This window comes from Aplidium turbinatum, chromosome 1 (assembly GCF_918807975.1).
Source record: "Aplidium turbinatum chromosome 1, kaAplTurb1.1, whole genome shotgun sequence".
NCBI classification, from domain to species: Eukaryota; Metazoa; Chordata; class Ascidiacea; order Aplousobranchia; family Polyclinidae; genus Aplidium; species Aplidium turbinatum.
The window spans coordinates 50,000,083-50,022,559 of record NC_137472.1 but is presented as its reverse complement, the minus strand read 5'-3'; the positions used below and the strand labels follow the sequence as shown (position 1 = coordinate 50,022,559).

General features: G+C 37.7%; 2 protein-coding genes across 2 annotated transcripts; one reads left to right on the top strand and one right to left on the bottom strand.

The window, feature by feature from the left end:
- The first annotated feature begins 892 nt into the window (after positions 1 to 892).
- On the top strand, positions 893 to 5,942 carry LOC145770935 (dynein light chain roadblock-type 2). The gene is made up of 4 exons (XM_082582680.1): positions 893 to 1,030; positions 2,242 to 2,317; positions 4,672 to 4,839; positions 5,854 to 5,942. Exons 1-4 carry the CDS (start codon positions 1,028 to 1,030, stop codon positions 5,895 to 5,897), a joined length of 291 nt encoding a protein of 96 aa, XP_082438806.1. The 5' UTR covers positions 893 to 1,027; the 3' UTR covers positions 5,898 to 5,942.
- A 1,557-nt stretch (positions 5,943 to 7,499) lies between these two features.
- On the bottom strand, positions 7,500 to 14,332 carry LOC145770925 (splicing factor 3B subunit 2-like). Its single transcript, XM_082582670.1, has 14 exons — positions 14,205 to 14,332; positions 12,858 to 12,908; positions 12,503 to 12,588; positions 12,321 to 12,382; positions 11,810 to 11,953; positions 11,433 to 11,517; positions 11,094 to 11,210; positions 10,294 to 10,602; positions 9,541 to 9,780; positions 9,053 to 9,281; positions 8,614 to 8,836; positions 8,344 to 8,446; positions 7,912 to 8,085; positions 7,500 to 7,831 (listed from the first exon to the last, which is right to left on the bottom strand). The coding sequence occupies exons 1-14, from the start codon at positions 14,284 to 14,286 to the stop codon at positions 7,763 to 7,765; spliced, it is 1,974 nt and encodes a 657-aa protein (XP_082438796.1). The 5' UTR covers positions 14,287 to 14,332; the 3' UTR covers positions 7,500 to 7,762.
- Between the last annotated feature and the right edge of the window lie 8,145 nt (positions 14,333 to 22,477).

Below are 22,477 nucleotides of genomic sequence, written 5' to 3'. Positions count from 1 at the left end.
CCGAATAGTAGCAGACCCGCGCCTGGTGACTGCTAGGCTACCTAGCATGAAACCTGAGAAAGTGCTTAACTTAGTCAGCTTAGTTTTTCTATAATTGTATTAGCTTTGCTAGCTGCATTGAGCACTTTGTTTGCAAATGCTACAATTTATTCTTGAAATAATCTACTTAAATTTACTTGAGTTCAGGCAATTTTCCATTATAATCTTCAAAACTATGTTATACTCAAAACCTTACAGGCTACTTTCGATAACATGCAAATTTTTTGCAAATAGTTGTGCACACTTTTTTGGTTTAGGTTTCATAACAAATTCAATAAGTATATTGTTTGTTTTTATTATTATCTTTATCCTGCATTGCGGGAAAGCGGACTTGAGCGCTATGCATCGGTGTACGCCTTCCGACGTACACCTGACCCACGCTGCAGCCGACTGTAATGAGTGCAATGTCTGTTTCCGATTGTCTACTCTACTTATGACTTAAATTTGGTACAACTACCCATTACTCAAAATCGATCACTGGGTAGAGGCAATTATCGTAAAGTTTCTTGCCCAGAGAAACAACAGCATATGCGCCGTACGGGTGGCTGGAGTCGAACATGCAGGCTCTCGACTGCGAGCCCAACGCGCTAACCACTCGGCCACTGCTATCATCAATAATTGCATGTATACACTAAAAAATTGAAAATATTAGTAGATCAGTTTAAAATTAGTTGAATTTACAACACTATGAATATGACTTTGTATTAAATTTAATCTATTGTAAGTTTAAATTATTTATTAATTGTAAAGTTTTAAGACTGTCAGATTAGTGTTGTATTGATTTTTTATTTGCCATGTTATACATAATTCTATTAAAATTTCAACAATTTCAAAACTGTAACTTTTAGGGAAAAAAAAACTTTTGCGGCAATGCCACTAGAATTTTTTAGTTGAAATGCATCTACACATCTGATTTGTGCACTTGATTGTTATTTTCACAGATTTATTTGTTATTAGTGTATAACTAAAGATATAAGAAACTACCAACATGGTGAGTACTGAATATGTAAGAATACTTTGCAGCATAATAAGGTAAAATTGATTAACATTTTGTATATTTGTCAGATTAATTAAGCCAGATGTTTATAAAAGTTGATAATCTGGGATTACCTTCAGCGTAGTTTGCCACGATTCTTGATCATGTGGTAGATTTATTTGGCCAACAACATATGTACATCACTCTTTGCGAGCCATCAATGACCTTCTGAACAAGCTTGCTGCACTATCTGTTTCAAAGAGAGTCTTGCAGGGTCAAGGCCAGGCTCAAAGCTTCATTATCTTTTTTGGACAATAACTGCGTAACTAAGAACACATGTGCTGTTACTGTAGTATCATAACTTACATTAGGAAGCATCTTGAGTTTGGATCTCACTGGACAATAGGCCATTAAATGATGGTATGCACATTGCACAACGACTCGATCAACATTGGATTTAATCCTACTGACAATGAAACAGAAGAGTTTTTATTAAAGTTAAATCTTTTTTTTCATTTTTTCAAACCTTCAAAGCAAAATTAAAAAATTGTCTTGCTGTTCTCAAAGTTGTTTGCCTTTCTGTACTCGCATCACCTGACTGAGTATGAAAGGCCTCATTAGACTTGCCCAAAACTTTCAACATCTTTTCTTTCATTTACTCCTTGACAAATGACACAGTCTTGTTTTGTCTTGTGATTTCTTGTTTTGACTGTATGAAATTTGTCTTAAGAGATTATATTTACTGCCAGAAAGTTAATTTATCCCCATTTCAAACCCTTACATTGGCAAAAGAAAAGGTTTGCACTAATTATAGAGATCACCTTTTAATGGTTTTGGTTCACCAATACCTTCATATATAATCACCTTCTGACAATCCTGCAAAGGGTGAAACATGCTATAAAGGTCTGATAGTTAATAATACTCTGATAATTAAGTGATAATAGTGATTCAATTTACTAGTATAATAGAGTTGTATGTATACAAAAGTATAATATGTAATGTATAAAAAAGACTTATACTTTGTATTATATAACTTAGGTTTTTTTGAAATAGTTAAACCATTTTTTTACGGAAGAAACAATATTTTTTTTATGGGTAAGGGTCTTGGTAATTAGGGTTATTATCTATACATGGTCGAAGACTTTCAGGTCTCAAATATTGATCTTAGGGCTTGTATTTTTTCTGCTGTTTGGAAATTCAAAACGAAATTATATATGTATTTTTAGTCTGAAGTTGAAGAAACCATCAAGCGAATTCAGAGCCACAAAGGAGTGATTGGAATCATTGTGGTTAACAGTGAAGGTAAGTGATTTTTGACAGTTGCTTTATTGCATGATATACATGAAGCAATCACTCCTGCGGGAATGTGCCAAAATACCCCAGGATGAGCTACGTACCTCGGTCGAAAACTTCCGACAAAGAATTGAGAGAGTTATCTAAGTGAAGGTTCGGCCACATTAAAAATAAATAAATTTATCCTTAGTATTGTAAGCTCACATTGTGATACTTTTTTGATGAAATTTTATTTATTTTCTATTAACATGTTTATAAGTTGGTCCAAGGACTTTCTGTTCACCCTCTACAGAAAAACTACAGAATCTAGTAACTTAACACGTACATACCTAAAATGTATATATCAATAACCTGTGACGTGAAACTGACATAGGCCTACCCTTAGTAAAATATTTTAATGTTGAAATTTTTTAGCATAGGTTTGAAAACTTCAAACGTCGTTTTCTCAAAATGCTAAAATGTGACTCATCAACTTTTGCCGCAAATGACTTCATGTCGTCTGCGGTTTGCTCTTCTGCACTACAGTTGCATGATACAGACAGTGTTGGGCGCGATAACTCATTTTTCAGTTAAGCGATAACGATAATCGATAAACGAAAAATGCCTAAAGCGATAACGATAAACGATAAATTAAAAAAAGTTAAGCGATAACGATAAACGATAAATCAAAAAAGAGTTAAGCGATAACGATAAACGATAAAATTATCGCCGATAATGTCCGATAACGATAATTTTTTTTTTCTTGATTAGCGCTGCCCCATCCCATGCAGCACGAACTGTTTTCATCAACATGACAAAAAATCGAACATAATATAGGCTACTGTAAAGGGACAAAACTTTTTGTAAGTTATGCATGAATAGAATCGCAACAGCGGCAGTGGGTATCGAATGTTCAACCTCTTGGTCCAGAATCAAACCACTGAGGTAACCGCCGTGCTTATAAGTATACCTTCAGATACCAGTTGGATGCTTTTATCAATTGAGTTACACTGCCGCTTACGTGCAGTAGGCAAAATAATTAAATTAAATGAAAATACCATAAAAAATTCCAAACTTTGTATTTTGCTTTCTGCTTCAAGGGCTGTTTACAGCAAAGTGAGCAATAATTAAAAAAATTCCAAAAAACGCAAAATCAAACGAAATTTATATCGGAACAACAATATCGGATTTTTCAATGTTAAAATTAGCCATTTAATGCCAAAAACTCTCTGATAAACTCCCTGAGCTTCCGATCCTCGGATTCCACTAAGTGAGTTTGCAGCACTTCCCGAGTTCTCTGGCTGAATTTTAAATGATTTTTCATTCAAATTCACTAGGTTATTATTTGTTACGTTTTTTGTCTCTGTGGCCTCTCCTTATAAATCGATTTCTTATTATGTTGATTAGTTATTTGTTAACTTTGATTTGCAAAATTACCATTCCGCATTTATAATATTGTTGCCCCACGAAAACTTATGGCGTTTATTATGTGACCGGCTTTTTTATGACTTGTTCATTAGGTTAACATTTTGGTGCTCTCTCACTTTTGGCAGGTGCCCCCCTCCCTACTTTTTTCGCTCTGGCGAGAGCACTGAACTATAGGCATGCTGTATTGTTCTTGCATCTTTTCTCGACGGTCATACATAGCCTATTTACTTCATGCTTACTGCATGGCTAATTTTCTTTAACTTTAAACAGGAACAACTTTTAACTTGCTACGCCCCTAATCTAAGCCTATGCAATAAAATCCCACTCTCCAGAGTCTTGATCTTGAAAAGTGCGCTAAAATGCACGATGCTGCAGAGTTGCGCTTACATTTTAATTGTAAAATTCACTCACGATTGCCGATTGCAGCAAAACAACAAGAGAATTGTTGCATGCATTTCATTGCATTGCAATTTGCAACTCTAAAAATTATTGTGTTGTCAAGGCCGTCGCTGCAGGGGGGCGTGCCCCCTCCCCTGACAACGACCTGTGCACACACACTTCAGGCACTGAAGAAGAACTGGTTTCAATTTTAGTTTCATTAACTAGGTGGCTAGTAAAAATATTACTTTTTATGGTTTTTCCACTTGTGTGTTGATCCGAAATAAAATGTATCGGCGATAATCAAATATTGCCTTTGGCGATAACGATAAACGATAACTGAAAAAATAATTGAGCGATAACGATAAGCGATAAAAATTTATCGCCGGTAAATTATCGCCGATAATGCCTATCACTGGATACAGATAGGCCTCATTTGTGTATCATGGATCCGAAACGCCCAATGCGTGTGCGGAAGCGATTCAGTCGTACCCGGGCAGGTCGGTTGATCTCCTTTGCTGATGGCATGGGAATGTTATCTCCCTAATAGTAAAGCTTTTGAATTTGAATTAACCAAGGCATCCCGATTCGTACGACTCTGGATAACTCGACCACTGTCCAATACGCTGGCCTCATTCACCAGCTGACTATGAAAGCCAGAAGCACAGTGCGTGACATCGACCCACAAAATGACCTCACGTTCCTCAGATTGCGTTCCAAGAAACACGAAATTATGGTCGCGCCGGGTATGTGGATGTTTTGGCTGAGTAAAACAAGATGTATATTGTGTAGTTATATACCGTATATTTGTTTGTTTTTTTTAAATTGCTATAAAATTGCAGAAGCATGGACTCCGTTAGAGGGGAGCCGGGTGGAGATTACCCCCACCAATTTGAGTGGGGGGTAACTAATATTGCAAAATTCCCCCCCCTAATGTAGAGATAAAATTTAATTTTTAATATTTTTTTTACTTAAGTGTTTTATTTTTTTGCACTATTTTTGAGTTTTTTGCTTGGAAATTCCGACTCGCAAGACAATGTCTCTTGTCAAAAATATACGCATCACAATGTATGACGTCATAATTCCTCACTGCTACAAACTGTTTAACTTCGCTTTTATCACGAACGAAACCCATTACAGTTGCACTGTTTCAATGTCTTTCGGCGTTGAATCGTTGTAACTCTGCTGCTTTTTTTTGCGGAAATAGCTTTTATCGCCCAAATTTCTGATGGAAGTGAAACAAGTTAATGGGACTTCAACCTATTGTCAAAGAGTTGTATGCCAGTGTGGAAAAACTTGTAAGATTGCTATTGGTCAATGGCCCTTTTGCAGAAGCTGAAAGATCGTTTAGCTCGCTACGCCGCTTATAAACATGGCTCCGAAGCACAATGACTGCTTTAAGACTCTATTCCATTGCCATGCCCATCAAGTGTATTTGGAAAAACTAAGTGTAAATGAAATCTGCAAAGAATTTGTTTTCAACAATGTACAAAGATTTAAAGTCTTCGGGGGATTTCTGACTGTTCTGCTTAAAATAGAAGCAGAGTGCAGTGCCAGAATTATCCTCTGAACGGCCCTGGCCGGTGACTGCTTTTATGTTTGGTAGAGGTTCAATTTCGAAGTATTTTCGTGGGTTCGCATGAAACTTGTTTTTGCCGTCTTGAGCACGTTTTCACCTTGCGCTTTCACCTTATCAAATTATGGCGCGTCGGCATGTTAATATATGAATATGATTTACTGAGACTGTTTTTTGTTTTCAGACAAAGAATATCTGCTGATTGTCATCCAGAATCCATCGGAGTGATGAAGTTTATTGTTTGTAAAATTGTAAATAAAAGTCGTTTATTTGTTTGTTGTTAACCTTGTAGGGTTGTTCTTGATCATCAGTTTGTAGCCTTCGGTCTAGAATCAGATTAAAAAAAATAAACATTTTCCAAGTTAGAAATGTGCCACAAGAGCATTCTTGCAGAATGAAGGAATTCAATTTTAGGGATCATACTTGGTAATATTAGGTTGTCATAACCATCCTAACGATATGAGGGTTGTAAAAAGCAAGAAAATAACGTCGTATACCTGAGCAACTCTGGTTCCACTGTTGTAGGTCGAATTCGGGACACTTATAAGGACTATTAATGTAGACTATCTGACACGGTAGCCACTTTAACAAGTCGAAATTCTGCCACTAAACTTGACTAGAATGAAACCACCAACCAATCATAAGCTACGGTTTAAGTGACGTAAAAAATGGCGAAAAGAAGATGATAGAAAGCAAATTAAGTGATGGATTTTTTGTCAGCTGGTTGGCTTAGGGGTTAGGGCTAGAAAGTAGTCATTTCATTGACGTGGGTTCGATTCCCACCACTGCTATTTGGTGGGAATCGAACATGGTTTTTCTTCTGTAATTGCCAAATAAAGTTCAAAACAAGTATATCATTAACTCTCTGGATGAGTGCTAGAAGGGTCACAATTGGACGGTAGCCTCTTATAACATGTTCCGATTGGTTGGCGGTTGCATTGTAGTCATTCGCAGTGGCAGAATTTCGACTTGTTAAAGTGGCTACCATCTGACACTGTTGGGGAATTGTCACAACGGTCATCATAGGGGGAAAGAGAATAATATTACTAGCCATCCAAACAGAGATACATCCGAAACAGCGTGAGGCCTAATAAATGAGCGTCAGCAGTTGCTATATAACCCTGCTGGAAAAAGCCTACAACCGTTTTTACCGAACTTGTTATCCGTCGGCTAACTTTTTCCTTATGCACCAACAATAATCTGTTGGCGAGAACCAAAAATTGAAGACCTGAGTTGTAGTTATTACTGAGTTAGCCTACCACTTAAGTCACATTTTGTGCGAGTTATCAAAAAAAAAAGTTGCATACGGTAGCCTAATGACTTAAATCTTGCTCAGATATGCTGCAGGTGCATACTACCCTGATGGTTTGATACACCAACTGCAGATAGTTCATGGATGAAGCAAATCGTCCGTTTAGGAAGTTTTGTTCGTCGCCTATCCGAGCCTTCTGGGCAAAACAAATTTAAACTGAGTGTGGCCATGGGTGTCGACTGTCAAACTGACATTTTTCAGAGGGTCCAACGCATTTGACGAAAGATATGTGATGTCTTGAAATAACCTCAGCAAAGCTACGTATCGTGAAAACATAGCATTGAATTTTGAACAGACCTTAGATTGACGTTATAAGAATGAATTGCATGTTGCAACACACGGATGAGCTTCCGCGTTAACTAGATTTAAGATTGAACAGGTATGCGCTAGCAGAAAATCATTGAGCAAGACATTCGCAGGCAGTTGCAACTCTAACCAATCGCTCTTGAGATGACGTCAGTCTATTCAGTTTTTTGGAATGAATTCGCTTCGCTTTGCAACAAAAAACTTTACAATAGTTTTCCATAGGGATATGGTTTTCCATCGGCGATGGTCCACCATCTCCATAACAAGTTTAATGACAACTTTCAAGATTAAAGCTAATCCAAGCCCAGCCAACTTGGCGTCGCGATTACGTAAACATATGACAGCAGCATAACATGGTTCTAGAAATGGCAGACGACAACAACGCAATCCGACGACCGACTGCCGCGGGACCAATCAGGTGGTGGGAATGAACAAAACAGTTGTCCACAAAATAGAAGAGAAATCGCAGAAAGAATCAAAATTTGAATTCTTTGTATTTCTTCGCGGTTCTGCTAGTGTCTTGTGTTTGTGCCTTGCGCTTTTTCTGCAAACAATCATATAGATGATGTCATTTGACGCAATATTAAACACAGAGTAAAATTCTTGTTCAAAGACAGAGCTAACCTTTTGTTTAGCGGCGTGTTCTGCCACCATGTCGCTGAAATCCTCTTTTTCCACCATTTCTTGTTCTCGGACACGCGCTTCGTATTTTGCTGCCATGGCAACCGTGTCCAGTTCCAGCTCCTCCGGGTTAAGTGCAACCTCCACTCCATCTCCATCCGTGGGTCCACGACGTGCCTGATGAAACAGATGCAGCAGGTTATGTTGTTGCAAGAATAGGATCAAGCTTGTGCGAACATCTTTGTCCTCCGGTAAATGAGTGAATAAATCTAAACTTCAATTAAGTTTCAAAACACAGCACATCAGCCTATTGTTTAAACATGGTTTAATTCACACCTTAATTTTGAGCTAAATCTTCTATAATTTACTTGCTGAAATCTAAAAATCATGCAAGCTTAGATTGCGAGTACTTCATAACGACAAAAAACCACCAACCGTGTTGACGTCATAGACGTGCGCCGATCCCATCATGGTTCTCCCAACCCCACCTGCTGGTGCCTTCTCGGGAAGAACTTGGAAAAGTTGAGGTGTGTCCCCACTGCACAACATAACAATGTTTGTAAACGTCGGGATTGAAATATACTAGACGTACTTTCAAGCGAACAACTTTCCAGCATCACGCGAATGAAATCTCAACTTTCAAGTGTCAGGCAAGTTTCAAGCAGTTTGCCAACAAGTCATTAAGTATTCAAGTTGCAAACATACCCCTCCATTGCATCTTCAATCTTCCGCTTCCTCAACTCTATCATGTCCGGAGTCTCCATTCCGGTTGGAACAGTGGATATACCACTCGGAGTCACCATTCCGCTTTCTGCGGGGGTCATGAAGCCACCAACATCCGGAGCTTCATCACTTTCTTCCTCCTCCGATGATTCGTCTTCACTCTCTGATTCGAGATCACCCCACGGAGTTCGATCCACGTCATCATCTACAAGCACATCTCATTGTGAGTGCGAGGAGGAAATGTGTATGATTCTCAGAGCAACATCCTTTGACGCCAAAGACATAGATGCTGATTGCAATTGAAGATAATCCGTAAAAAGAACTCACTTCCCAGATAGCAAAATCCGTCATTTTTACATTGATTCCACGTCTGCGGACGTGGAATTAATGTAAAAACGACGGATTTTGCTGTCTGGGTTACCTTCTTCTTGATCTGCAAACTCTGCTGACTGGGTCCCAAACACATCCCCATACAGCGGTCGTCCATGTTCGTCAACAGGTGGTTTCCCCCAGCCACCAGCGTGGTAACCAAACGAACAGCTTTCTGGGATGGGGCAGTTGAGTCCAGCTATTTTCAGGTTTGGATACGAAGGTGGAGGGCCATATCTTTGCATGGCTATCAGCCAGGGGGGTGGGATTTTTATAGCATCCTGAGAATGGATCAAAACGTCATCAAAAATATGAAGGCAAATCGTGATTGTGAGATTCCCAATCATTTCATATTGAATGTTCGATTAAAAGAAGTCTCACAGAAATCAAATGAAGAAGAGTCCCACACTTAAATTCTACATACAAGCACGATGGATGTCCACCGATAAACAACATGGCATTTGTGAATAGCTTATTATCTGATATTGCGTGAAACCGTCCGTCTAAACTTTCTAAAAAAGACTTCAATAAATGCATCACCTCTCCAAGTGGCATGCCCAATGCCACACGCAAATCATCGGAGAGGTTCCCAGGCTTCTTTTCCTTCAACCTTGTTTCAAACTCCTTTCCTTCATAATAAAGATCGCCATGAAAAGTCATCTTTGGCTTGGTTTGGTAGCGGAAAAAGGCGTCGTGCAACTTCTGGTAGTCAATATCTATCTTTCCCATCTTCGGTCTCACCTTTTCCCGCATTTTAGACTTGAGCGTCCGCTGGTCTTCCTAAATATTGTAAAAGTTTTAAATAGGAAACACAAGTAGTTTAACCAGCCAGAGAACATGACGCGGAAAACTGCGCTTTGTTTGCTCCATTCGCCATTATTGATATATTGCTACAATACTAAGTGTTGCCATGGTGGATTTCGAGCTGTTATGTTCTGGCATGGGGCTAAATCTATTTAAGTTACAAAAACGAACGCAATTTCAGCATATCATTCTCATGATGATGATAAAATACGATACGGGCATCTCATCAATCTTTTGAATCATTATCAACCGCCCATGTCATGCGGATGGTTTCCACAGATATATCTACATCATTTAACTGCTGTCATAACGAGATAAAAATTACAAAAATCTTATACTCATACGATTACTTACATTACGATTACTTAAATCATATACTCATACGATTACTCATACGATTATACTCATACTCAATGTTATAGACGAAGATTTTTATGGCAAACTACATTTCCATAAACAATCTTACAATAAACAAGAAGTATTCGTTACTTTCTCCTGGAGAGCCTGTCTCATCTCCATGATCCCCGTGTTTTTGATGCACTCCGGGAGTTCGAATGGAAGTTTCTCGAAGCCGCGTTTTCCCTGCAAGTATTTGCGCTTGAAACACCAATGCCGAGGCACGCTCACGGAGTTGCGCGTCGCCTTCAAGTGGACAAGCAGGCGCGGGTCTTGGGCTGTGACGTCATGCATTTCGACGAGATCGGGGCGCAACACGAGTTGCTTGAGCTCTGCCACGCTGAGCCGGTTCATACGTCGAAGTTTCTTCTTTGAAATCTTATCTTTGTTGTCGGTGGTGTCCTGCGTATGCAAAAAAGGCATCGTTACATGGGCGGTAAATGCGGACAGAGAAAAGATGACATTGCGTGTTGCGCTTATTGACATTGTGTCATGAAAAAACTTAAACGTAGTACAATATGCAATGCAAATGTTATATTATGAATTTGTTTATATCACGCTCAATGTGTACTGCAGAAGGTCAAGTATTTTGAGTAGATCCACATAACCACTTCTATTGTAACCATAGTGACCAGGTCAAATGCAAAAAAATTGTGCGGGACAATGAAAGTCGATTAATTTTTTGCAATCTTACATTACAATTAATTTTATCTCTGTTACCATAAAAATTACAGAATAACTAAATATTACTTTTGATACCACACAATCTTCTTAAAGGTACTACATAACCAGTGAATTTTTTCAACCTTCTAAATGATTTACTAAAAACAGCACACGAAAATAATGTCTCGTGGTTAAAGATTAGCTTTTTAATTCATGCGGGATATAAATACCTCTTCGTCTTCATCGCTGCTGACTTCCCCGAACGCTTTCACCTTTTCAACGACCTTCTCTTTGCTTTTCATTGAGGAAAGCTGTTCGGCTGCTCGGTCTGGCTTTGCCTTTTCAACCTTTTAAAGTTAAAATAATGGAAAAATGAAAAAATGTTTGTTAAGAAAAGTGCAGTACGAAGTAGCAAAATTTGCCTTTTTTGCATTGAACCAACATTTAAATACATTAAATCAATATAAAAATGATTAATTTTGTTAGTTAGAAAAATACAAAGAAAATTAAAAAGGGTACAAAGAAAAATACACAGTGCGCGTGTAAATCTTGCATTCTGGAAGTCGTACCTCATCCGCAATCTGGAATGCTTGGAATATCTTTTTGAACATGAAGAGTTGTGGGTCGTTGAAGTCCGGATCCACGGTTACGTAACTGAAAAGCGTTCCGATCGATAAAATCCAGCATGAATTCAACCAATAAAAGTATAAAAGTTGCCCTTTTCACATCGAAAAACACAGCCATGCATACTATGTGGCTGCCAATCATTTTACAAGAATTTTTTTTTAAAAAAGATATTGCAAAGGAAATCGTTTCCATTGATCTCTGTCCTACAGATACTCTTTGGTTACTTGTGAAAGACGTCACTGGTAAGAAACAATTCAAACAAACAAAGATACAAAAACACAACACAAGTATAGCAAACACATCTCGTCTGCATACTTACTCCACATCAACAGGGTCGCCTTCAGGATTTTGTGTCAGTTTAGGCTGTGGATGTTCACTCAGCATGGCAGCTTTTCGTCTTTTTTTCTTCTCTCTTTTCTTTTTATTTTTCAAAGCTCGCCTTGCCTGCTCGTCAACAGCAGGTCTGCAACATACAGTTACTGCTCACTTTGTGAGCATAATCCAACGAATAGGCAACTGTTGCAATCAAAAGCAACGTGAAAATTAAACGATTACGTGGAGAAAAAGTAACAAAATATTCCATGTGGAAGCAAAAAAATCAGCGTGAAAATATAGGTGTTATTTCCACATCAGTCATCTCATCTGGAACAAAAAGAACTACCTACTATAATATGTGATATGCCCAGCAGATCAGCAAACAAAAAAGTGGCAAAATCTTGAAAGCCAGCAGCGTGCATAAACACTGCTCACGGCAACGCGTAAAATGACTGTAGCTGGTGTGGCCACAAAATCCTCTGTTAAAGCAAAATTAAAGTCAAAGTAATGATGACCTGAATAATTGCTTGTCTTGAAGTATTTCTTGCTTCAGCTGTTCAAGACGACTCTTCTCTGTCTAAAATAAAGCAATAAAATTGTCAATGTTACAGTAGCAAACACTTTAATACAGTGGTTCATTTCCTCTCAGCACTTAAAATGATCATCAAACTGCAACCTCTATCTTATGTTATCTTACCTCTCCATTGTTCTTATCTTGTTGATCTGTTGAGTCATGTTTATTCGTTGACAGAGTTTCTGCTTCTTTTTCATTTCTTTCCTTCTCTGAAAACAAAAAGGCAAAAAAGTGCTTATTGTTAAAATAAATTTAAAATTCTGCATTGTCTATGTCATATTTCTATAAACAGTGAGTGAATATAAACGAATTGTTAGAACACTGCCGTAAAATAAAATTTTCAGGCAGTGAAACAATAGTGGGAAATATCGTATAAAATTATAAAACCAAAATTAATGGCAACTACTCACAATTAACCATCACTGCGGGTGTCTAGAAACACCATAATCAAATAAAATCAAATCAAAAACCAAATCACCTTGAGCATCTGCAAAGGACTTCAAGCGATGAACCAAATCTTGCTTCTTGCCTTCATTAAATAAAACAAAAAGTGAGTGCCGTAACCATTTTAACTAACTATGAATGTAAACATTTTAACTAAACAAAATCATATATTTTAGAGCCAATGACTTTTAGGCCCAGACACATATACATGTAAGACTTTCACTTCACACTGTAGTACCAGGCGATCTAAAGATGCTATTCTGAGTGAAGTGTATATCAGGCGCTTGGTGGTTACGACAGCATGGTATTGTTCATTGATGCACACACCACTGGACCTAATATTTGGTAGGTTATTGAAACTATTATTTTTAATATCGTCATATAATTTCCACTTTGCAGGTTGGTAGGTTAAAGAATATCTTATAGTAGACAAAGGAAATGTAATAGTGCCCGACTGTCTGACTATTGTCCTGGCAAAAAACAGAAAATCTATCATGGTAGTTTTGGACATAAGTAGTAATATTAAACCTACTAAAATATCTAAATAAAATATTGAAACAATATAAATACCCACCAAGCACCAAATAAAATACTTGCACTCAGAATAGTGTTAATTGCCTGGCTCCACAGTGTGGACCGTGTCTAAGTCTAACTGTCTATGTGTCTGTCTGAGCATAAAAATTGTGCTCCACAGTCTACATTAACCATGTTTTCATTATTTTATGTCGAGATTTGGATAAGATGGTGCTAAGAAAATTGTTTTTCAAATGAAAGATGTGTATATTTTTTTATATTGGAAATGCTCATATTTTTGTTATTTATAGTGGACAATAAATTACAACATCCATTAAATCTAGAAATGGGTCTGAAATTCAAATGAAGCCAAGGTTGATGCCACATGTCATAGTGCACAAATAACAGCTCCATCAGATGAGAAAAGTAATGCTTTCTCTTTTCAAACTGTGGCTAAGTACTAAAATATCATTACGTAAAAACATGAACTGCAGCAAACAAATTTTTGTTGCTAAGTGGCTATTTCTACAGCGTTGGTTACCATGGTTGCAATCAAAAAACCTTGTTTCATCACAAGTTTTGCCAGAGTTATGATTTGAGTTAATTTAAGGTTAGGGTTAAAGTTAGAGTTAAGTTCTAAGGGTTTCAAACGCAATTTGAAAACCAAAAAACAAGTCACATACTTAGCCTAGTAAGATAAAAGTTATATAAGTTGGGATATATAACATTATTGATAAATAAACCGTTAAATTTCTTCCTGTGAATTTATTCAATCGCAAAATATTTACAAACTTGTGAAGTGGACGCAATTATGTCAATGGTCGCACATACGCACATGGACCCTATCAAAGTGCTAGCTTATACTCACCATCAGTAGATAAACCAGCTTTTGATAGCTTTGTTCGTAAGTCTGCAACTCGTAATTTATTCAGTTCAGATAGAGTTGACATTGCTATAGCACACTTAATCTATGTTCAAAACTTTGATAGGCCACCTACAAAAAGTTAAATATATTGTAACTGTCACTGATGCCTCAAATAGATAAATGACAAAGAAATGAATCAAATGATTGTATGGCATCACTCTCACCCATATGAGCGGTTAAAAATGTTCTCTCCCGTCAGTGGCACCGCCAGACCTTCAACTATGGGGGGGCAAAATATTGGCAGTGCAAGACAGTAGCGTAGTCAGGAATTTAGAAAGGGGGGGTCCGGCGGGCGAAGCCCGTTGGCGTGTTTGCCGAAGGCGACACTTTAGCAACGGGGGTCTGGGGGCCTGCCCCAGAAAAATTTGAAAAATTATTTTCAGTTTGGTGCATTCTGAGAGCATTTCCAACAAAATTCTGGGTACCTATGAATATTCCTCTAAAATGGTGCTGTCCGGTGGCATAGCAAAAGAATAAGATCATATTTTCTTCGTCATTTTTTCGAAAATAAAGCTGTCTCTATGTTTTCTTGTGCTAATTCCAGGCTGAGATATTTGAATGTTTGGTATTGGCAAAACTCGTTCTTATAATGCAGTTTCGTTTAAAATTATGCAAACTTTGTTTTAGAGATATAGGTTGATTGCTTTTTTTGCGAGATTATTACAGTTTTATTATTTATCAATTTTCTCTTTGGCTGATCTAAAAGGCGATCTTATTCCGGTAAGTCACTAACTTTTATGCTTTAAAGTCAACCCAAAGTTTAGAAAATGTAACGTCATAAACGTCATACATCTTGATGAGTGTCAAACAAAAAGCTTTGAGAGAATGAAGTTACTTTATTTCTGATATATTCAAGTTTTGTACAACGAATAGCTGTTTAGACGTTAATCTAGATCGAACAAGCGATCTCAGCAGTTACAGATGGCTTGCATCCTTGCACAATTTGACGTGAAATTACATCATAGGCTAAAGCTTTTCTTGCAAACAATGTATTAACATCCGTAAATTCAATTTGAAAGGTTGAAACCCCCAAACCCCCTCCCTTGGCTACGCCACTGGTGCAAGACAGTGATATATTATTTAATTTCTCTTGTTTTCTACTGCTATTGTCTACTGCGATATAGCCTACCAAAAGTCCCACATTTTTGACATGTCTGATCTGTTAAAAAAATGAAATTCAAAATAAATCAGTTTGATTCCGTATGGGACTTGCAACTGCCATAGCTAGCGAAATTCTGCGTAGCTTTTTTCCAGCTTGAAAAATAATAATAATAATAATAGCCTAATAATAATAATATTTATATAGCGCCACATCCACAGTCAAACTATGCTCGTGGGCGCTGTACATGACAATGGTGATAATAATTAATACGGTACTTTCAGTCATAATGTTCAGTGAAATAGAACGTTTTCAAGTTTACGTATACTATAAAAAAACATTTTTTTACAAATGCACTTTCTGATTATCCAACACTCTGTTAGTTAAATATGCCTCATGATTTTGACTAGTCTGTTCTAAGTTGGCAGAGAAATTATCAAATATATACTGTACTAAAACGCTGTGAAAACGTTTTTCCATGCTTGGAAAATACAGATGTCAAAACATAGTACCACGGCCATGATAGTACATATATCAAACACAGAGGCGGTCACATGCGTATTGCGTAGCCTAAGACATTGTGAGAATTGAGGCTAATAAAAGTTAATGGAATAAATATACTGTGACGGCCACCGGGCGTAGTTCAACTGCAATGAATACTCAGCCGGTGTTAAATGATTTTTTATTCTTAATATTTCTCCTTCCTATCCACGAAGATTTCATCAGGAAAATGCACAATATCAAATGATAAGTTTAATTAGAAAACAATTTTATATTTCATATCAAGATGCCAAAAATGCAGTATGACGGAACAATACAGATAAAGTCAACATGTTTGTACGTTTATTAGACGTAAAAACAAGCTTCACTGAAAGTAAAAATAATCAATTAATACGCTAACCCCCGCCAGCTAAATCTGCTGATTTCACATCGATTCAACGTTGTAGGGCATTGAATCGATGTAAAAAATGCACAATCTTGCTCGCGGGGACGCAAGTGTTCCAATTTAAAGGCAATAAGCAATGCAATATTTTGAGAAATAAAAGAATGAGAAAAGAATTTTACTACAAGTGAAACGTATTTTAACGTCTAATAAACATAGGAACATGTTGACTTTAGTTGCATTATTTTGTCATATTGCATTTTTTGCATCTTAATACGTATATAATATAATTGTTTGCTCATTTTGTGTTTTAAACTTTATGGTCATTATATTGCGCATGAAATCTTCGTGGATAGGATAAAGACACATTAAGAATAAAAAATGATTTAACACCGGTGGAGCATAATTGCAGTTTAATAGAATAAACTTTAGCCTAACTAATATTAACAGGACTATTTAACATACCAAGCTGTTGAAAACTCGAAAGGGAAAGCAAAATGCGGCATCCTTTGCTTCTGAATACTCCAGCCAGTGATAGTCATCAAACCACTGGTTACTTACTGTATTACTTTAGTAGACTTCGTTGAGTTAAATCTACATGATATCTTTGAAACATTAAATGACCCACTGCTGTATGCCCTGCCATCACTCAAGAACCAAGCAAGAGCCAATATGCTGAACAGCCGGTAACAATTGTTACGTGACAGGCAGCAGGCGAAGTACGCGAATAAAATCACAAAATCGTAATAATAACAGCAGCAAGAAGAGCAAGTTTAAAATAAATAAGAAAGCTTTTACCCCCCTCCCCCCCTTGCAACTTGAGTTGACTTCACTTCAGGTTGGGATCCAAATATTTAAAAAAAAAATAACAATATGTAATAATATAAAAAAATTAAAAAGATGATGCCCAAAACATTGGGGGGAAGCTGCCCCGCCTGCTCCCCTCTGCCGGCGCCACTGTCTCCCGTTCATATTGTCCTACCTCAATGTATGCATGTCATATGTGGAAAAATTATCATTAATGTGACATTACTCTCTTGCGTTTTGCCTTCAATAACGCATTTATAATTATTCACAATTTGTCCACACAATATAGTGTACGTGAACATCAAGTCTTGTGTAATATTTGATGCATCAGTACGGAAATATGTTTTTTTCTTTTGTTGGTCTGTTGGAAAATGTGAATCGTCGTCAAATTCTAATGTTGCCTCCCTGATAAGGTCTGACTGCTATTGTAAATCAAACTACTGTCTTTATTATAATAAGACTATGTATGGTGTTACTTAGCCTTGATGGCTGCTATGGCACAAAGATATCAACAGTCGTTTGTTAACGTTAAATCTTACTGGTTTATTGCATAAACAAAATGAACTTGTAATTTCATTTCAAACACCTTTGCGCCACAGCTACATGTATACTACTGTAGCACATGCCTTTTATTTCTGTATTTTTCTTTTTTTGTGTGATTGGAATGTAGACATTTTTGTTTGATACAACCAAATAATAAAATAAGTAAATAAGATAGCCCCATACAAACGACACAACACAAATTTTTGGCTTGCCATGGGACCAGCGTTGCCAGTTTATTTCGTAAAAACAAGCAAGTGAATCTGAGAAAACAAGTCGGAAATACCAGTGCCGGATTAACCATTAGGCAAAGTAGGCACGTGCCTACAAGGCCAGTCAAAAATCCAGGCCACTTTAAAATCAGTAAAAATTTAGTCATGTTAAAATTTAAAATCAACACGTTTTATGTGATCATCGACCAACTGAATGTAGGCTACTACAGAAACGGATTGATGCATAGGCTATTCCATGGTGCTGCAGAGGTTTGGAGTTTTGACTGAGTACGACTCCACGTCTGTTAAAGACATCGATGTTGCTTTTGCAGGTCTGGTTGGTGTGTATTCAAAGGACCTGTCTTCCGACTTCCCATCAGAATTTCGTCAGTTTATGTGCTGATATAAAGAGCCAAGACACGATGAAACAACAGCAACAGGAAGTGCCCAGAAGATGTTTAAAATGCTGCACACTACTGGTGTTTATAATGCATTTCCGAACACTGAAATAGCACTTAGAATGTACTTGTCTGTAATGGCTACGAATTCCTCGGGGGAACGCTCGTTTTCACAACTGAAACGAATTAAAGACGTTAAACGATCAACAATGTGTCAACAACGTCTTAGTACACTGGCACTTTTGTGTATTGAAAGCGATCTACTCCGTAAGATTGACCTCCAAAAACTAGTTAACGAGTTTTCAATCGCAAAAACGCGCAAAGGTGCTATATTTAGTTAGGCATATGACCAAGTTTTTGCACGGTACCCTGTGTTATAGTTGCAACCATAGGCGTAGCCAGGAGGGCGAAAGGGGCCATGCCCCTCCCCAAATTTTCAAAGTTTGGATTTCGAAGTTAACCCCTTTGTGGAAAATATAATATAATTTGTATAAATTTCTATCGTTTTCCAAGTCATCTGGCTATTAACACCCCCCAGGACTTGTTTTAGACACACAGAAAGACACCAATAAATTTTGCAAATCGTAAATCGCGCAAAGTTTACGCGATTTACGCTTATTTTAACTAATCTGTGGAAGCAATTTCAGAATCGCTTGCTCTGTTGGGTTTTTGTGTAGCTGAGTTTTTTGTGTTCTCTAATTTTAGCCGCAGTTTTTGCCCGTTCGTGTGTAACAGCTACCTTTAATAAGCTAATAGCTGTTTATTTGCTAATAAATTTCATACAAATATTACCCTGAAAGTGTTTCCAGAAAGAGCTATAATCCATTATTTGAGTGCAATTTTGCAAAAATTTTCCGGGGGAGCATGTCCCCAGACCCCCCTAGAATGCGCGTGCCTTCGGCACGCTCTAACCCCCCACCACCTTTATTGCTTCCCTTGCTTAACCCACCAGGATACGCCACTGCACATAAGGTGGCGATGACTTAAATCAAACACTTTGTCGTTCTCTCCAATTCATCAAATATTTCCCCCCCCCCCCAAAAAAAATTTTTTTCTGGCCACACAACTGGTTGCAACAACGATCTTTGTGGCAATGGTTTGGCAACACTGCTAATTCTAATTTTTAGTTGGCAACCCTGATTTTCGGGCCACTTATAAAATGTGCCTACAGGCCAGCAGACCTTTAATCCGGCACTGGGAAATACGCAAGTTAACAGAAAATAATGGTTTTTCGCTCAGTCACAAGTGACCTCTGAAAAACAGTTCCCACAAGCATACTTTTACGTGTAGGCTATGAACTGTTGTAAGGTAATTTACACAAATGAAAAAAACTCCAGGTTTTTGCCATCAAGGTAGATTTTCTGCACGCCCTATCTTGTCATTGTAATTTTTTGTTCTCAGACTTTTACAATACGGTGGTAGCATATGCTCTTCTGCTCTGCAACAGTAATACTGTGACAATTTGCACGCGACAATCACGCATTTGAAAAAAAAAAAGAGAAATAGCGGAATATTGACCACAGCAAAGCATTCTCAGTTTCAAAGTCAAGCCCAAAAGCTAAAAAGCTAGTCAGAAAAAAAAAGAAGCCACCGCGTATTTTTTGAACATGATGCTTTTTATCAGAAGTGTCTTGATTTGGGGCCCGAGGATCTCATCAGGGACGTGAAGTCGGGGGAGGCAGGTCCCTGAGGCAGGTGAGGCACTGCCTCACCTGCCAACATCTAGCAAAGCAAAAGTTATATCAAAGAAATGGTTATCACAAAAAAATATTATTTCTTAAAAAGTAATAAATATTACACGTTTTTAGGTGCTTTAATTTGTGTGAATTGCTATAGTCGTGCCCTCTTTTCCCGCAATTTTCACGTTTCTACACCCAAACTGTGCTTTAATTTTGTCTGTTTTTGTGGCGATATTCATATCGAGCGTTCACGTGGTCAAAATTGTTGAAATACGCGAGGAGAGGCAGCGCCAAGCTGTGCCTCACTTCAGATCAGAAAACTTCCATACACTGCATTATGCGTGCCTTTTTCTTTCGCAAAGTCGCCCAGAAATCATTATAAACGATCTAGCTATCATTTGAGGCAAGCCTCAAATGTGACGTCACAGCTATGAAACCTTTTTCGTCAAGCTGGAATGCCCGCATTGTACGTGTATGTGACTTCTTGCAGTGAAATAGATGTGAAATTATGCTGCTAATTATTATTTTTTGATTAGTTTGCAGGGCCGTTGACAGGATTTTTCTGGCCCGGTACCAATTTATTTTCGGACCTCCTTTATCGACAATGCTATGAATATAAAGGTTGTGTAGGCTACAAGCTTTTATTGATGTGCTGTTAAAATGAGGATGACACATGCCGTTCAAAGTTGAAAGTTAAGAGGAATATCATTTATATATAGGCCATTCTCGAAGATTTGTTGTATCCACAAACAATTACGCATTAGGGATTTTTCTCCGTAAACAGCAAAATCCTTGCTCTCAATCACGATCTTCGTCGGTATGTTTAGTTGTTGGATTTTCGGCTGAAATTAATTCTTTGTAAAGTAGACGCAAGTAGCTAGAAGTGATTACCACCAAAAAATATATATATTCATAATTAAAGAGTGGGTAAAGAAAAATATTTTGTGTTTTTGAAAAAAAAAAGGTGGTTAAGGAAATTATTAATACCCGGAAGGAGGCCCGGTACTTTACCATCTGACGGCTGAAGTGGCTGTTTTAACCTCTGATGGCAAGTCTTTTAGATCTGATTATATTAGGATATTGATAATGTTTGAAGTCGCGGAGAATCTTGTAAATCCGGGCCCTTTAAATATCCCTGGCCCGGGTCCAAAAGTACCACCTAGACCCCCCTGCAGACGCCCATGTTAGTATGATATCGTTTTCGTTGTTGTTAAAGAAAAATTATTGTAAAAGTGACTTGAAAAAATTAATGCCTCACCATCTAGGAACCTCACCGCATGTCACTGGATCTCAATTGGTACCAGGCCTAAATTATTCTCTTAACGGCCCTGGCTAGTAGGCCATAGTCTTGTGTTTGTTGAGCAAATAATAGAGTTGTTTTTCCTGGCGAAGAAGAGCAGATGAGCAGATTCCCAATAAGGATGTGGTAGTTTGTTTGGTGATGTAAAACGCAAATAGGCTATCCGGTCGTGGTGTGCCATGATGACAGAATCTATGCTGTAACCCAGGGGTCACCAACCTTTTTTGCATGCGGGCCATTTTGGCACTAAGGAGACCTGTGGCGGGCCGCAGTAATAAAATTTTAGGTAGGTTGACTCTTATGCTAGAAAAGAACGCATTTCGTACCCAGTAGCCTATCCAGCGTTACATGTTGTTCATATTTATGTTAGAATACCGCAGCAACAAAATTAATCGAACAACGCTACTGCCAGGCCAAGCTCCTTTTACACCACTTTTGACTTTTTTTAACAATGCCTAATAAACGAGGCCACTTGTTTTGCGCACTTATAGCGAGGCGAGCGGTTTCATCAGAATATTCATCGCCAAGCAAGAGTGGTGTTGTCACTTCGCTTCACAGCAGATATCTTGCAATTAACAATTTCAGCAAACAAGGAAATGTTTGACACATCGCAATACAGGCAACAATAGTGACCTGCAAACATATCAGCGAAAAATAGGCTCCAATAACAGGGAAAAAGAAACCAGGCACCATGAAACAAATGCTTGTGGAAATCACCCAAAAATCGTAGTTCTATCGTAATTTATGAACACTCATCCCTTTAAAAAAGCAATGAGTTGGTTCTTCATCCTTTTTGTGAGAGTCTATAAAACCGTCTTTCTTTTGTTATAGACAACTGTCACTTGCGATGCTTATCAGCGTGGCAAGAATTTGTTGATTAACAACATTTTGCAGAACTTCGGCAGGAGATATATTAAAATTGGAACGATACAGAGAAGATTTTTTGCAGTACTACTACTAAGCTAAATATTTTCATAATACAATCAGAAAAAGTCTTTAAATTTAGCTTACCGTATATATAATATTTTGCCAATTTATTATTAATTGAGTTGGCACACCGATCTATTTTGCCAAAAAAAACTTGCATAAAGAGAACACTGCTTGTGAAGCACAATAACGGTGAAACGCACACTAGTGTTTACATGACATTTGCAAACTTAAAATAAGCTACCCTATGCTCACAGACATTTTCGAAATTCGAAAACAGACGTTTTAATCAACCACTGGGACAGTGTGGCTGGACATCGCATTGAAATGGCTTTAAGCAACCCCCACCTAGAACTGTAATCTGATTGGTC

Excerpts from the sequence above, each read along its gene's own strand:
- LOC145770935 (XM_082582680.1), top strand. Across the intron at positions 2,318-4,671 it reads CATTGTGGTTAACAGTGAAG|GCATCCCGATTCGTACGACT; the intron begins GTAAGTGATTTT and ends GAATTAACCAAG. Across the intron at positions 4,840-5,853 it reads CGAAATTATGGTCGCGCCGG|ACAAAGAATATCTGCTGATT; the intron begins GTATGTGGATGT and ends TTTTGTTTTCAG.
- LOC145770925 (XM_082582670.1), bottom strand. The coding sequence starts at position 14,286 with ATGTCAACTCTATCTGAACTGAATAAATTACGAGTTGCAGACTTACGA. Across the intron at positions 12,909-14,204 it reads AGCTGGTTTATCTACTGATG|GCAAGAAGCAAGATTTGGTT; the intron begins GTGAGTATAAGC and ends TATTTAATGAAG. Across the intron at positions 11,518-11,809 it reads GGCGACCCTGTTGATGTGGA|TTACGTAACCGTGGATCCGG; the intron begins GTAAGTATGCAG and ends AACGCTTTTCAG.